The 14,440-nt window shown below is 46.0% G+C and overlaps 1 protein-coding gene across 6 annotated transcripts in view; it reads right to left on the bottom strand.

Moving 5' to 3' along the window:
- Window positions 1–684: 684 nt before the first annotated feature.
- The window catches only part of SYNJ2 (synaptojanin 2), a 103,975-nt gene continuing 90,219 nt past the window's right edge, over window positions 685–14,440 (bottom strand). For 5 of the 6 annotated variants that reach the window (XM_027972620.3, XM_042253670.2, XM_042253669.2 and 2 more), the window contains 5 exons: window positions 12,589–12,723; window positions 11,047–11,159; window positions 9,840–9,948; window positions 7,566–7,717; window positions 685–6,033 (listed from right to left, as the gene is read on the bottom strand). In XM_027972620.3, coding sequence (XP_027828421.2) covers window positions 5,305–6,033; window positions 7,566–7,717; window positions 9,840–9,948; window positions 11,047–11,159; window positions 12,589–12,723 — 1,238 coding nt within the window. In that variant the 3' untranslated portion in view covers window positions 685–5,304. The other variant, XM_060419297.1, reaches the window with a different exon arrangement.

Below are 14,440 nucleotides of genomic sequence, written 5' to 3'. Positions count from 1 at the left end.
GCCTGGAAAATGCCATGGACCGAGGAGCCTGGCAGGCTGCAGTCTTCGGGGTTGCAAAGAATCAGCATGACGGCGCACACATGCACGCATATACAATGACATACGGTAGATGTTTATCTAGGCTGTATTCTGAGGTCCTAATCCAATAAAATTAGGAGGAAACAATTTCACAGTGCCAAACAAACTCTTAACTACTGGAAAACTGCACAGTCTCCCTTGAACCAAAGAGAAAATAGAAGCAAATTACAGGGCTTCTCTGGTGGCTCAGTGGTAAAGAATCCACCTGCCAACGCAAGAGATGTGGGTTTGATCCTCGGGTTGGAAAGATGGAGCAACTGAGCCCATGCACCACAACTATTAAGCCTGTGTTCTGGAGCCTGGGAGCCACACTGCTGAGCCCACGTGCCGCAACGAGTGAAGCCCGCGTGCCCTAGAGCCTGCGCGCCACAATAGAAGCTCCTGCAAACAGAAATCCACAAGCCACAACCAGAGAGCAGCCTCTGCTTTCCACAACTAGAAAAAAAGCCTGCACAGCAACAGAGACCCAGAACGGCCATAAATAAAAAATGAAGGAAGCATAATTCTTTTTAAAAGCAAATTGCAATCTAGATATTAATGAAAATGAGACTTTCGTGCCAATGTGTGTAGGGTGCATTTAAAGCTATAATCAGGGTAAAATATATAACTTTAAATGTCTTTATTGTTAAGCAAGACTAAAAATAATGAAACCCAGTATGAGCTTTAATTAAGAAACAAGGAAAATAACAAAACCAGAGAAGGGTGCAAATGAAAGATTTTAAGTTAAAATTCATTAAAAATGTTTTAAAAACTGACATAAAATAAAAATAAACAGTAGGAAATATAAATACCAATGTTGTTATTTGAAAATGTCAACAAAATTGATAACACCTTGAGAAACCCGATTTAGAAAGTGAAAGCGATGGTTATTTAACAAATGGCATATATTTAATAAATGGCATAGGATAATTACCCCTCAGGAGCATGTCAGACCCCCTACCTCACACCATTTATAAATGATGTTCCAGATGCTTTGAAGCACTGCTGTTAGCCCAGGCAAAGCCTGTAATCTTAAGCATGCCAACACTCAGATTTATTTAGGTATTTTTGCTGCCTGCTACTTCTATTATCTACATATATAGATATAAATCCTAAGAATAGAATAAAATCCTAAACTGTCATTTAAGGTGCTCTGACAGTCTCCCATTCGCTCATTCTTTCCATGTACAGAAATCTACTTTGCTACATATCAAATTTTTAATCCATATTCTGTCCAATCTGCCCTGGCCCTCTGCTCAGTTAATCATTCTCTCATTTGTATTCTCCTACCTCATGGAGACAGCTGATGCAAACAGCTTGCCTTGTTTGAGGATGAGTTTCAGTCTGTGACCTTGGGTAAGGAAGGCACCGTAATGGGTTGTTTCCTTCCTCCCCATCCAAGTCCCAGGCACTCAGATTAAAATAATTCAATACAGTACTTAATGGTCATGAAGGACTAAGCATCTTTAATACGTGGAGATTGTCAGTATATTCTTATTCCTGAAAGGCATCAGAGAACATTTATGACCTAAATTTCATGTATTAGTGAGCTAAAAACAAACCTAGACAGAACTGGAAGACTCCTTTCGCCTGTCTCCATGCAATAATGGACTCAAATCACTTCAGCAATCTAAGTTTGCTATGAGATTCTATAGAACATGAATCCTAGGATCTCTCAATATTATAGCATAAAGTTGTTAATGTTCTGGCAGTAAGCCCGGCCAGCAGCATTCAACTCGCAAATTCTTAACCAAGCGATTTTATACTGCTTCAACTTAGTTTGGTGGTTGAGAAAGGAAACAGAAACTCAGACAAATAACTAATAATCACATTTCAGCCAGAATAAAAGGCTGGCCGAAGATACCCCAAGCTTTTCTTCATATCTGAAAAGAACAAAGCCAAACATTTTCTTTAAAAAAAAGAAGACAAAACATTTAATAGGTGTTTTTTTAAAAATTCAGTACAAATTATCATTTCAAATAAACAGAGTTTTTATTCATTGCTAGTCATCCAGTAAGATTCAGTAAGCAATTTTTGCAGCTTTCTTTTTTAATAGAATTACTTTATTACAAAAGAAATGTTTTTATACATTACCTTGCTTATTACTTATACACAGGTCAGGAGAATTTTAAGTGTCTTGAACTTCAACAACTTTAAACTTTTATAGGAGTCGCTTGGGCAGATGTCCCAGTTTCAGTAATTTACTGCAACAATTTTTTTTAAATAGGAAAGAAGTCTGGTAAGATTATGTTGTAAAAAGGAATTTAATTGGGTTCAATGCCAAATTATAAAGTCTGTGCCTAAAAATACTCTGTGGTGAATAGTAACGCCTTACAGAACAGTAATGAAATAAACTGCAAGGCCACAATAAAAAGGCTGCTGTGGGAACATCAAGGAAAGATAAAAAATAAAAACCCCAGAATGAAATCCCCAGGATGCCAGCTGCTCACTCTCAAGATTATTCAACCAACTCCACTGCCAGCCTAGGAAAGATACCAACTGTTAAGCAATAATTTAAAAAATAAGACAATTCCAACTGTCCCTTTTTAACAGAATGTTAATGTGAGAACCTTCAGTTCAGTTCAGTTCAGTTCAGTTGCTCAGTCGTGTCCGGCTCTTTGCGACCCCATGAATCGCAGCACGCCAGGCCTCCCTGTCCATCACCAACTCCCGGAGTTCATTCAGACTCGTGTCCATCAAGTCAGTTATCAACTCAAAACTCTGTTGTTCATTAAATCTGAACAGCCATGATCAAATAGTATTCATTTCTTCATGTTAAACTACTTGTAATTTTTCCTTCAACCTGCCTCAGTACAATTGTGTTAATGCTTACTGTCAGATTCTTTAAGTACTGTATGTGTGATGAACACCTATGTTAAATGAAGTTCTGTTCTCAGTACCATTTATTGGCTATTTGCTACGTAGAACAAAGAAAAACCCTGAAAATTAAGCCCTAGAAGCAACTTTTGTGGTGATTATTGCCCCCCACCCATGCTTTTTCTGACTTGATACACAGACATGCCTTCAAATTCACCTCCTTTTTAGCAGGAAAGAGGTTATAGAGAAAACAGTGTTTGAATTAAGGAATCTTTGATTCCATTCTCAACTGTACCCTTTAGAAGCAATGTGAATCCTGCAAATGATTTACCTTTCCAAAGCCTATCCCCCATCTTGCAGCCTCTCTCCTCCCAACTCTTTCGACGATCATGTTTACTTCTTACATTTCTTAGAGACATAAAAATGATATAAAGGAGGTGCTAGAGAAGGTGTCCCAATCAGCTAAGGTGAAAAACACCATTTTTTATGACTAAGTTAACTATTCACATTATCTGTTTATCTCCAGGGCTCACTAGTATCTTTTTCTTAGTTTTCAGGTGAAATGAGATATAGCTTTGATATTGTCTTGAAGTGAAGTCGCTCAGTCGTGTCCGACTCTTTGCGACCCCATAGACTGTAGCCTACCAGGCTCCTCTGTCCATGAGATTTTCCAGGCAATAGTACTGGAGTGGATTGTCATTTCCTTCTCCAGGGGATCTTCCCAACACAGGGCTCGAACCCGGGTCTCCCACATTGTAGACACACGCTTTACCATCTGAGCCACCAGGGAAGTCTGATATAGTCTTGAGTGCCAGACTAAAATAATCTGTACTGTATCTTGATAGTGGCGATGACAAGTTAATTCTGAAACCCCAGAGGTTTTATTAGTAGGAGTGGCATTTCCCCCGGCAAGATGATTACTGCAACAACAAAACCGTTAGTTCTGAATACAGGAATTCCCTGGTCCATTGATGTCTGATTCTATGACATGGAAAATGCCTAAACATGGTATGCGGCACGCTACAATCTTGCCAGTCAACTTCTTATCAGCAAAATTATGAAGTCTGTTCCCAAAGACTTCCAGGCCTAACATTCTTTTAGAAATGTAAAGCAGCATGGCAATGTCTTTCTAGATGACTGAGTAAATTGAGAGGAAAGATTGAAGGCAGGAGGAGAAGGGGGCAACAGAGAATGAGATGGTTGGATGGCATCACTGACTCAATGGACATGAGTTTAAGCAAGCTTCAGGAGCTGGTGATGGACAGGGGAGCCTGGTGTGCTGCAGTCCATGGGGTTGCAAAGAGTCAGACATGACTGAACGACTGAACTGAACTGAACTGAACAGTTAAGAGGTGGTGCTGGAAATGTATACAGGGGAAAAAACCCTAATAAAATGTAGATGATAAGTTAACTCAGGATATCCTGGGGTTTCTTATACTTGGGGTCATATGGTGTTTTCCTTCCTGAAACCAGTCAGGTAGACCAGACTAAAACAAATATTCTTCAAATTGTAGCAGTGAGACTCAGGATTATGTGCCGGTATTTTCACAATCTGTGCTTTTACCGGGTATGGAATATAAAGGGGAAAAGAAGTCCATGAGGTTTTATTCAATAGGGAATAGAGAGTGTGAACAATGAGTAGCACACCAGAGATTAGGACTGCAGCAATTTATGGGACATGCAAAGTCTAAGACATGGGACATGCCAAGTCTAAGACATGGTACAGGAGGCTCCAGCCAGCTGGAGCTCGGGTGAAGCTAGACGATCCAGAATCGTAGCAGGGAATGCCACCATCTCCCCTAAGACCTGCACACCACAGTGGTTAATATACACGTACATAAATAAACACAAGGGCTGCTGGGAATGACAGTCTTGTCTTTTGGTGGACCTATTTGCTGCTTCCTACTCTCGTATTTTTTTTTTTTAACCTGGTGTTGGCCAGGTCCAGCTCACAATGGTCCCAACCACCTTCTAGTGTAATCTTGTACGCATCAACCTTCAGTGGGTCACCAAAACGTTATTCCAAATCTGTAAGCTGCAAACAATATTTTTCTAAAAACCACACCACATACACACATAATTTAAACAATCATTTAAAATTCGGTGGGAAGGAGCTTCCTGGGCATTATGGGCTAGGTTTCCTTTCCTAAAATCCACAGGCTGAATCTACCCGGAGGTTTCTCATACCCTGAGAGGAGAGATAACATGCTCAAGTCTGCAATAAAACATATCTTGATGGCTGAATAATAATCGTATCGAGGAAGAGACACAAGTTTTGTAAACTACACAGGAGTACCCATGTGTTTTCAATGTGCCTTTAACTAATGTCTCTTTCCACGTGGGGTTAAGGGCAGTGGGCCTTCCCCCTGTAAAGTGGAGTGGAGGGGAGAAGGCAGGCATCCTGCGGAGGAGCGGCTGTGGGATTCCCCGTCAGGTTTTCGCCAGTGGGTCAAACACCTGCAGCACCGTTCTCTTGTCCTTGTCACTGATTGTCACCCAGGTACCAAAGTCTTTTGGTCTGTGCTCTGGGGGCGGCTCCTGGGCTGGTGAGGCACTGACTTGCAACGGGGCTGAGTGCACCCTTCCGAGGTTCCCAGTCCCCGAGTCCGGGGGATCGGAGCTCTTGGAAAGCCAGGAATTATTCAACAGGTTAGGGTGGTGGAGGAGGCTCCAGAAGGGATCCTGGTAGTCACCGAGAAGGGGGGCACCCACTGATTTTCTGTCCGTGGTGCCATCAGCCTCGGGGCTTGCAGGTGGTGATGAAACGCCCAGGAAAGCCGGCTGTGGAGAGAGTGCACCCCCGGCAGGCGGGGCTGTGGGTGAACCGTCGCTGCAGGGGAGCCCCTGGAGAAGCTGGCAGCTGCTCTGCAGCACCTGCAGGTGGAAGGCCGCTGGCGCCGACTTCTTCCTGCGTGGGGGCACCTGCGGCACGAGGGGCGGGGCCTCCGGAGTGGGCGGGGTGGCAGTGGGCGGGGCCTCCGGAGTGGGCGGGGCCTCATCCGAAGTGGCCTTCCTGGCGGCACCTTTCCGCAGCTGAAGGGTTCTCGGTTTGGGAACCGGAGGGACTGTCGCTAGTGGAGGGGTGTCAGGGCTCAACTCCGGGGGCCCGATTGTAAAATGGACGGCCTGATGCCCAAGCTGTTCTTCCGGTGACGCGGGCTGAGAAAAGGTACGACAAAGAGCGTCAATCAGCAGCCTGCCCAGGGAACTGGGAATCCATCAGCACACGCGAGATGGGGCCACGCGGACATTCTAGCAAATTCAGGATTTGAGAATGTCTGGGATGCGGGGGTGTCATCAGGCACGAAAGAGCATGGGCAAAACACACAGGTATCAAGGAGGAACAGCAGGTCCAATGAAATATGAGTAGAAGCTTTAAACCCACCACAGGGAATAATCTGAAACAAGTTTCTCTGTTACCTAGGAAACGGGATTATAGTCTTCCTTTATTAAACAGCGAACCTCTCTGAAAACTCTTCCTGGAGGCTGCAGCTTTGATGATTCAGTGAAGTAGCTTATGTCACAGTGTTAAGCTAATTGAAGGACTCATTGAAGGGTATACTGGCTCCTTGAATCTTTGCTATTCAAATATAGAAGAATGGCAAATTTCACACAGGGACTTCCCTTCCTCGGCTCTGATTCAAACGGACCACAAAGGAAACAACTGCATGAGACCAGAGGGAGCTTTTGTACAGACATGGCTGTCGGTAGCTTAAACATCAGCGTTTCAGTATTGCTACTGGTTCTTTAGAGAAACCAGCTGCAAAAGACAACCTGTTCTCTGACAGCCTTTTACTTCAGCTCCTGTGCAGCTGGTGAGGAAAACGAACCCATTTCTACCTCTGGCCTTGAAAAGACAAAGTGAGAACAGGGAAGAGGCTGAGGAAAAAGGTCTGTAAGTGCAAGGAGGCGTGGAAAATGGGTGGATGAATGAGCAGACGTGGAACAGCAGAGCAACCCAGAAAACACAAAGCTGGCTCTGAAAGAGCCAGGCGCCCAAGCCACGCTCACACTTCCTCCAGGTGGACAAGCAGCCATTCTGTAATGACCAGCCAAGGATTACCGAGTGTCCGTGACTGGCACACTGAGCTCAAACGGAAGATCCAGATGTCTCTAGAGGTGCCAGTCTTTGGGCTGCTACTGTCCTGACAAACTCATGTCTCTGAAGCAGCAAGCAAGGCTGAGAAGCTTGAGAGCGAGAGCAGAAAACAATCTGCAAGAAAAGTGGCAAGAGCTGTCGCGCCTCCAGGATCTGAGGCCACACAACGTTTGTCAAACAGGGCCCATCCGGAGACCGGTGACTGTTTTCCTAATGCAAATAAGATCTGTACACGTGAACCGTGGGCATAGGACACAGACCACACACACAAATGGGAATTACTGGGACACGTGGAATACAGCGTCCCACGCTGGCTTGGTTTGGGAACAGAAATGGAACATTTGGACAGAATGATACCTCCAAGCTGTTCCTGTCTTGGTGAAAAATTCCCAATGTTTCTGCTCAGCGAGAGCCAAGAAGCAGCAGGGATGAGAGGGAGAAAGCAATTGCCGGGCATGTTCCTCAAAGATGGGGCCGTGGCTGGGAGTCGTGAACGTGTATAAAGAGACCAGACTCATCGGAGACATAATTCTTATCTAAGGAGACATCTGAGCAGCCCAGGAGTGACAGGCTTACATGAGCAGGTTCTTACCTTTCCTGTCCTCCTCAAGGTTGGCTTCTTGATGGCAGGAACCCTGGGGGCGGGCCGACGGGGCAGAAGAGGTGCCACCCCCGCTGTGGGCTCTGGTTTGGAAGATTCCTGGTCCCTCAAGGCTGGAGCATTTAGGGCTTCTCCTGGGACGCCTGAAGCATGGAATGGCATGGCGGACGCATAAAGGACAAGGCATTATTCAAAGGATAACACAATGTATTTCTCTTTGATCTAAATCTCTGAGGGTTGTCAGGACCAACCAGCGAGGCTTGGCCCCAGCTTCTCACGCTCACCTTCTCAACAGGGATGGTGATCTGGGGGTCTGTGTAGGGGAGAATCAGTGAGACCCTAAGATCAGGTGCAAAGTTTAATGTGTACCCATGTTGCTCAGGGGAGATGATGCTAGAACTCCTTGAAATCTTAGCAGGGCCCATGAGAAGGAAAATATTAAGTTGCGATGCAGGGTAGAGTTCAAACCTCAAACCTTTCCCACTCTCCACGTCTATACAGACTTAGAAAAAAAAAACCCTTGACTGTAATCTAATTAACATACCACAAAATTTGCCCTTTTTCAACGATTATACTTTGGTGGTTATAGTCACAAAGTTGTACAACCATCACCATATGGTCCCCAGAACATCTTCATCACCTCAAAAAGAGACCCCACACGTTTCCAGAGCAGTCACTGCCCAGTCCCTCATCTCCTCTCGCTCCTGAAAAACCACTATAATTTTCTCTCTATATAGATCTGACTCTTCTGGACAGTTCACATAAATGGAATCATATAACACATGGCCTTTTGGGTCCGTTTTCTTTCACTCAGCACAGTATCTTCACGATTCACCCATGACAGAGCATGTGTTAGCACTCTATTCTTTTTTACGGCTGAATAATATTTCATGGGATGGATATGCTTCACTTTATCCATTTGACCTTGGCATATAGAGCAGGGGCTGACAGAATAGGTAAGTATGAGAAGTTCAGGTCAGTTGTCTTGAGAGAAGAGGCTATAAAGAGACCTGCTACTACTGCTAAGTCACTTCAGTCATGTCTGACTCTGTGCGACCCCATAGAGGGCAGCCCACCAGGCTCCCCCGTCCCTAGGATTCTCCAGGCAAGAACACTGGAGTGGGTTGCCATTTCCTTCTCCAGTGCAGGAAAGTGAAAAGTGAAAGTGAAGTCGCTTAGTCGTGCCCAACCCTCAGCGACCCCTTGGACTGCAGCCTTCCAGGCTCCTCCATCCATGGGATTTTCCAGGCAAGAGTACTGGAGTGGGGCGCCATTGCCTTCTCCAATAAAGAGACCTAGTGGGGCCTAAACAATGCAGCAGGGATGCTGGTAATAACAGCAATAGGATTTTAGAGGTGGGCATTCTAGAGGGTGGCACTGAGCTCTAGAGAAAACTATGGGTGAAGGTCAATGGACTAGAGGTGAGGAAGGAGGGAGTGCCACTGGGGGCTGGTGGAAGAGAGTCCATCAGCTGATGGGCTGTTTCATCCATACAATGAGTTTTCGTTGTTTTTTTTTAATAAAAGAGAAACCATGGTGTTATCACGCAACAGTGTTTCTCCGCCTCTTAATCCATGCCCTCTTTAAATGTTATTTGGGAATTTCAAATAAATGAAATAACCAGACTGAAAACAAATCGGGCAACTATAAATGCATCTGGCTTTTCAGAGGGCATACTTTGCCCTCTTCAAAAGAGAGTCTAGTATAAAGTCAAAACAAACAAACAAACAAATCCCAAATTGCTAGTTACCAGTGATTTTGAATACATAGGGGAGATTCTAAGTTAAAACATGGTTAACAAGGGTTAGGTGAAGTGACTGCAACAAAAAATGAACAGGCAGTATGGCAGAGAAGAGGTCCCTGCCTGACAGTGAAGAATCGAGGGATGCTGGTAATTAAAAGACGAGATGTCTTGCCTGAAGGAGAACGCCTACTTAACCATCTCTTTCTACTGAGCCAGCAGGATGAGTTAGTGCCTTGAGCAAGAACCTCTTCTAAAACTCATTTTCGTTTATTTCTGTCTCTCCCTTAAGTGCTCCTTAATAATCTTGGGATTATTTTTATCTATTAATACTTACTGAATTTTAAATATATAATTCTAAATGGACGATAAATCTTCATAGATGAATTTTATAAAATGTTGCTAAAGGGTACTTTTACTGAATACTGCCTCCAGAAAAAGAGTTCTGTTCTTTTCTAGGCCCCTTTTTGCAAGAATATGAGAAGAAGAGCAGAATCTTGAAGGCACCCTGGGGGAGCACCTACCTCCTCTGGCTTCCAGGAGACATCGGATGGCTGCTTCTGCCTCCTGAGCGTTGGTTGTTTTGATCTGCTTGACATTATAAGGCTTACTTATCCCAGTCCTTGCTTTGGGCTTGAGGACAAAAATCAGGAAGAAATACATATTAGCACAAGTGGGAAAACAGCCTCGCCTACGGATCCATACATGAGCATGAGGTTGACAGAGCTCCATCAGCGATGAAGGCACAGCTCCCATCGAAACTGCACCCTTCAAGTCTCTTTCCCTCGGAGCATTCAAATACCCGGGGGAAGGGATGCAATAACATTCAGATGATCTGGTCTCCCCAACCGGGTGGTTCGAGGATTGTGCAACGTGGACCAACCATCCTCTATCTTTATTTCGATAACCCGGTAAAAATGCAAGAAAGATTAGTCAGAAGTCACTCCTTCCAAGGTCCAATGAGTCACGCAACACTTTCCAGATGTTTCTCAAAAGTGCTGATTCTACTTCTTCACTGTTCTACCTCTTAACCTCCACCTCTGAGTCGCCTTTGAGGACCTGCCTTCATCACTGTAAACCACAGAGGTCAAGTCAGCCTTCTACCCCTGCTGTGAGCATGACCGTGGCCATCAGCTGGCCCAGCTCTCCTCACTCTCCCTTCCACCCGGCTCCCAATGGCACCTCCCTCCTTCCTCACCTCTGGTCCACTGACCTTCACCCACAGTCTTCTTTAGAGCTCAATGCCACCCTCTAGAACGCCCCGCCTCTAAAATCCTATTGCTACTAAACCAGCATCCTTACTGCACTACTTAGATCTCTTTTTAGTCTCTTCTCTCAAGACAGCTGATCTGAACTTCTCATATTTCTCCTTCTACCAGCCCCTGCTCTATACACCAAGGTCAAACGCAAGCGTCAGAAGGGAGAGAAGCAGGTATGTCTGGAAACCAACAGTCCCTCCATGAAGGGGCGCTTGGGAGTTTTCTTCAAATGTGATTTTCTCTCTCACACTCTGGACGACCATTAAAAACCCCTACAAAGGACCTGGTAGTAAGTTATAGGGTTTGGGGGGGTAAATGGTGGATAGGCAGAGAGTTAGAGACAGAACTCTATGTATTCACCGGGAAGAGTTGACCCGGCATGATGTTAGGGGCTATGCATGGACCACGGGGCAGACCTCATGGGTTTTAGAAGCTGGCCCATTTCGCTCTGATCTGAGAAAGGAGAACTCACCGCTTGCTGAGGGGCTCCCGGCAGGAGTTTTGCCGTCTGCAAAATCGAGTACTGCCCGTGGGTGCCAGAGGAGATGGAGGCATCCGAGGCTGATTTTTTCACCATGAAACCAGCTGTAAAAACCAAGGAGCGCAGAGATTCCATCTCAGTGAAGTCACAGCTACTTCAACAGAAAATTCCCAGCCAGCCGAGAGCAAGAGCAAGGTCATGGTCTGAGTACGTCCATGGCCTTCAGCGATTCAGAGGTGCTTCAAGGCTGTCTTCTGATTCTCTAATAACTTGGGCCTATTAATGTAGATTCTCTGGAGAAGCAGTGTTTGAATGAAAATTTTAATCTAACATCCTGGGCGGGGGGATGTTAAATCTGACATAAAACCTAATCCATCACTTTTAAGCGGTTTAAAACACACTACTGTTATTAGGACCAAATTTTAAAGATGTTTCATGGGCAGAGTCTTAAAATTAATCATATTTAGAACAACATTTAGTGACAGAAACACTAGATGAAAAGACAGATGACCAAAAAAAAATGGATACCAATTCTGTTAATAAAAATTGATTTTACATAGACATAGATATATCTAATTGGAAAAAGGATGGAAATCTTTTGGTTAACAACTATCATCACTAGCTAAATGAAATTAAATTTTTTATTGTTTCTATTATCTCTTTTTGTAAACCTCCACAATAATATAGGATATCACTTTATTTTTATTTAATATTTTAATTTATTTTCTGAGCATGAACTCTGAAAAGTAAAAAAAATATGCTTAAACAAGTCATGGGTTTCTGACTTGCCATTGATTACTATTGTGATGTAACCCACGATGAACCCAATTCTGAAAGTAGGGCTTAGGAAAATCTTTACTGTCACGGCGGGGTGGAGTTGGGGAGAAGTAAGCAGCGGAAGTAAATGGTAACTGATCAAAAGCATGGTACAACCTTATTTCCGATTATTGAGGAGTGTTTTATGAGCAAAGCATTGTTTTTTGGGGGAGTCAGGAAGAAAAGTGCTACGCTGAGACCCAGACCGGGAAAAGCCGTTCTCAGCAGACTCGGGCTCGGGCTCACAGATGGAGTGGTGCCCGCTTAGAGGCGCGTACGTGGCCACCTTCAGAGTCAGGGCACCTGGGCTTACTCATGTCCTCGTGAGCAGAGGGTGGGCAGTGGTCCAGGAGAGAAGGTGCTGGGAGATGCCGTTGGGGGTTGGGGGGAGAAGGAGCTCAAAATGTCCCCAGCTCATTTGTGGCCCCAGTTCTCCAACCTATAAGGTTTCAAACTGGAAGCAGCTTCAAGCAAAAGCACAGCCACAAGAGGGCAAAGAGCAGCTTTAGGAAGGGCTGCTTTGACTTGCTTGCAAGACACAAAGCGATCTCTGATACCAAACTCGCCAAGGATTCAGGACGAAGAGGAGCCCGAGGAGGGGAGAAAGCGCTGTGAAAACCCAACAGCAGGATTTTAGAGCCATTCGCTCAGCAGGTAGGCAGGGCACGGTTATTCCCAGCAGGCATCGTGGTGAGTGGAAAGCAAGCGGAGTCTTACTTGGAGGGGGGGGTCTCTGCGGTGGGTGAGGTGGCCGAGGCCGACTGGGAACCGACAGAGACCTGCTTGGAGAGCGGTGGCGGAAGTCCCCAGCTGCTTCCAGCTCCTGCTTTAACTCCACCAGGTCGGCATCATCTGGAGGACACGGCGGGACGTGAGTCGGGGCAGTCAGACTCGGGTCTGCAGGGACCCCTCCCGCAGGACAGCTTGAAGGGTCCCTTTCGGCTGGCATGGGGGCGTGGAGAGGGCACCTAATGCCTGCTTGGAACACTTGGTGAGCCGTGGACAAGGTGTGATGTCCATACACGAGAGACACCAAAGAACTTTAAAGTGTAGGCGCGCTTCCTTCCCAAATAATCCACAAGACTTCCACACAGAATGACAGCTGAAAACCAGAGCCCCTCCACTTTACTGTTTTTTTTTAGATTGAGCTGTGTAGCATGTGGGATCTCAGTTCCTTGACCAGGGATCGAACCTGTATCCTCTGCACTGGGAGCCTAGAGTCTCAACCACTGGACCAGCAGGGAAGACCCTAGAGCCCCTCATTTTTCATTCCCACTCTGAAACAGGGCAGTGACAGTTTTGGCGTTGGGAACATTTTCACTTCTCTGCCGGTGGGGCAGTCTGCAGTCCAGCGGCAAGGTCCAGCATGGAAGGTCCCTGGTCACTCAAGACCCAAATCCCACAGCCCACGCCAGCAACTGCCTGAGCGTTCACCATCCTGACTCACCAGGGGCATGGGGAGGGGACTGCTTCTGTTTTATTACATTTATTACGTTTGGGGCTTCCCTTGTGGCTCAGCTGATAAAGAAGCTGCCTGCAAGGCGGGAGACCTGGGTTCGATCCTTGGTTTGGGAAGATCCCCTGGAGAAGGGAAAAGCTACCCACTCCAGTATCCTGGCCTGGAGAATTCCATGGTCTGTTCCCATGAGTCAAAGAGTCAGACATGACTGAGCGACTTTTTTCACTTTTTACATTTAAATTCAGGACAGTTTTTGGTCTTCTCTTCCACAATACAGCACATCTCGATTCATTTCATCGTGGCTCATCCTCCCATCCCTCAAATCTAAAAGCGAGGTGCATCTCATGAGCTCTGCTGAGGGAGGCAGGATGTCTCCTTCTAAAGGGAGTGCCTGAGGGCCCTTTTCCAACCCACTGGAAAAGACCCTGATGCTGGGAAAGACCCAAGAAGGCAGGAGAAGGGGATGACAGAGGATGAGATGGTTGGATGGCATCACTGACTCAAAGCACATGAGTTTGAGCAATCTCCAGGAGACAGTGAAGGACAGGGAAACTTGGTGTGCTGCAGTCCATGGGGTCGCAGAGTCAGGCATGACTGAGCAATTGGACTGAGGGCCTTAAAGCATCAAGGAGATATTCCCTCGAGGTCCACCAGGGGGCGAGTCCGCCCACATGTCAGAACCCCAAGCCGCTTTAAGTTCTTTATTCAAAAGGTACACATCTGCTCTGCCTCCAAAAGATGCCTGAATGATGGCCACCTTGGAGAATAGGACCACTTCCTGTCTCAAGGGCACATCCCTTCCGCCACTTCCGCTCCAGGGCAGGAGCCCTCTGGACGTGCAGCGTAGAGAAGCACCTTGATTTGCTAAAGAAGGCTGTTGCCTCTGAATTGGCAGCAGTCTCACACCATGGGTTTGGGTAGACCCTGGGAGTTGGTGATGGACAGGGAGGCCTGGCCTGCTGCAGTTCATGGGGTCGCAAAGAGTTGGACACGACTGAGCTACTGAACTGAACTGAACTCATCTGGACATGCATCCAAGTCACCTGGGAGCTCCATGAGTCACCAGGTTTCCAGGGTCCCAGCCTCACCTGCCAGGCCCACATCTCTATA

Source organism: Ovis aries, chromosome 8, assembly GCF_016772045.2.
Source record: "Ovis aries strain OAR_USU_Benz2616 breed Rambouillet chromosome 8, ARS-UI_Ramb_v3.0, whole genome shotgun sequence".
In the NCBI taxonomy this organism is placed as follows: domain Eukaryota; kingdom Metazoa; phylum Chordata; class Mammalia; order Artiodactyla; family Bovidae; genus Ovis; species Ovis aries.
The sequence above is the reverse complement of the archived record's forward strand: the minus strand, read 5'-3'. Positions and strand labels throughout refer to the sequence as shown.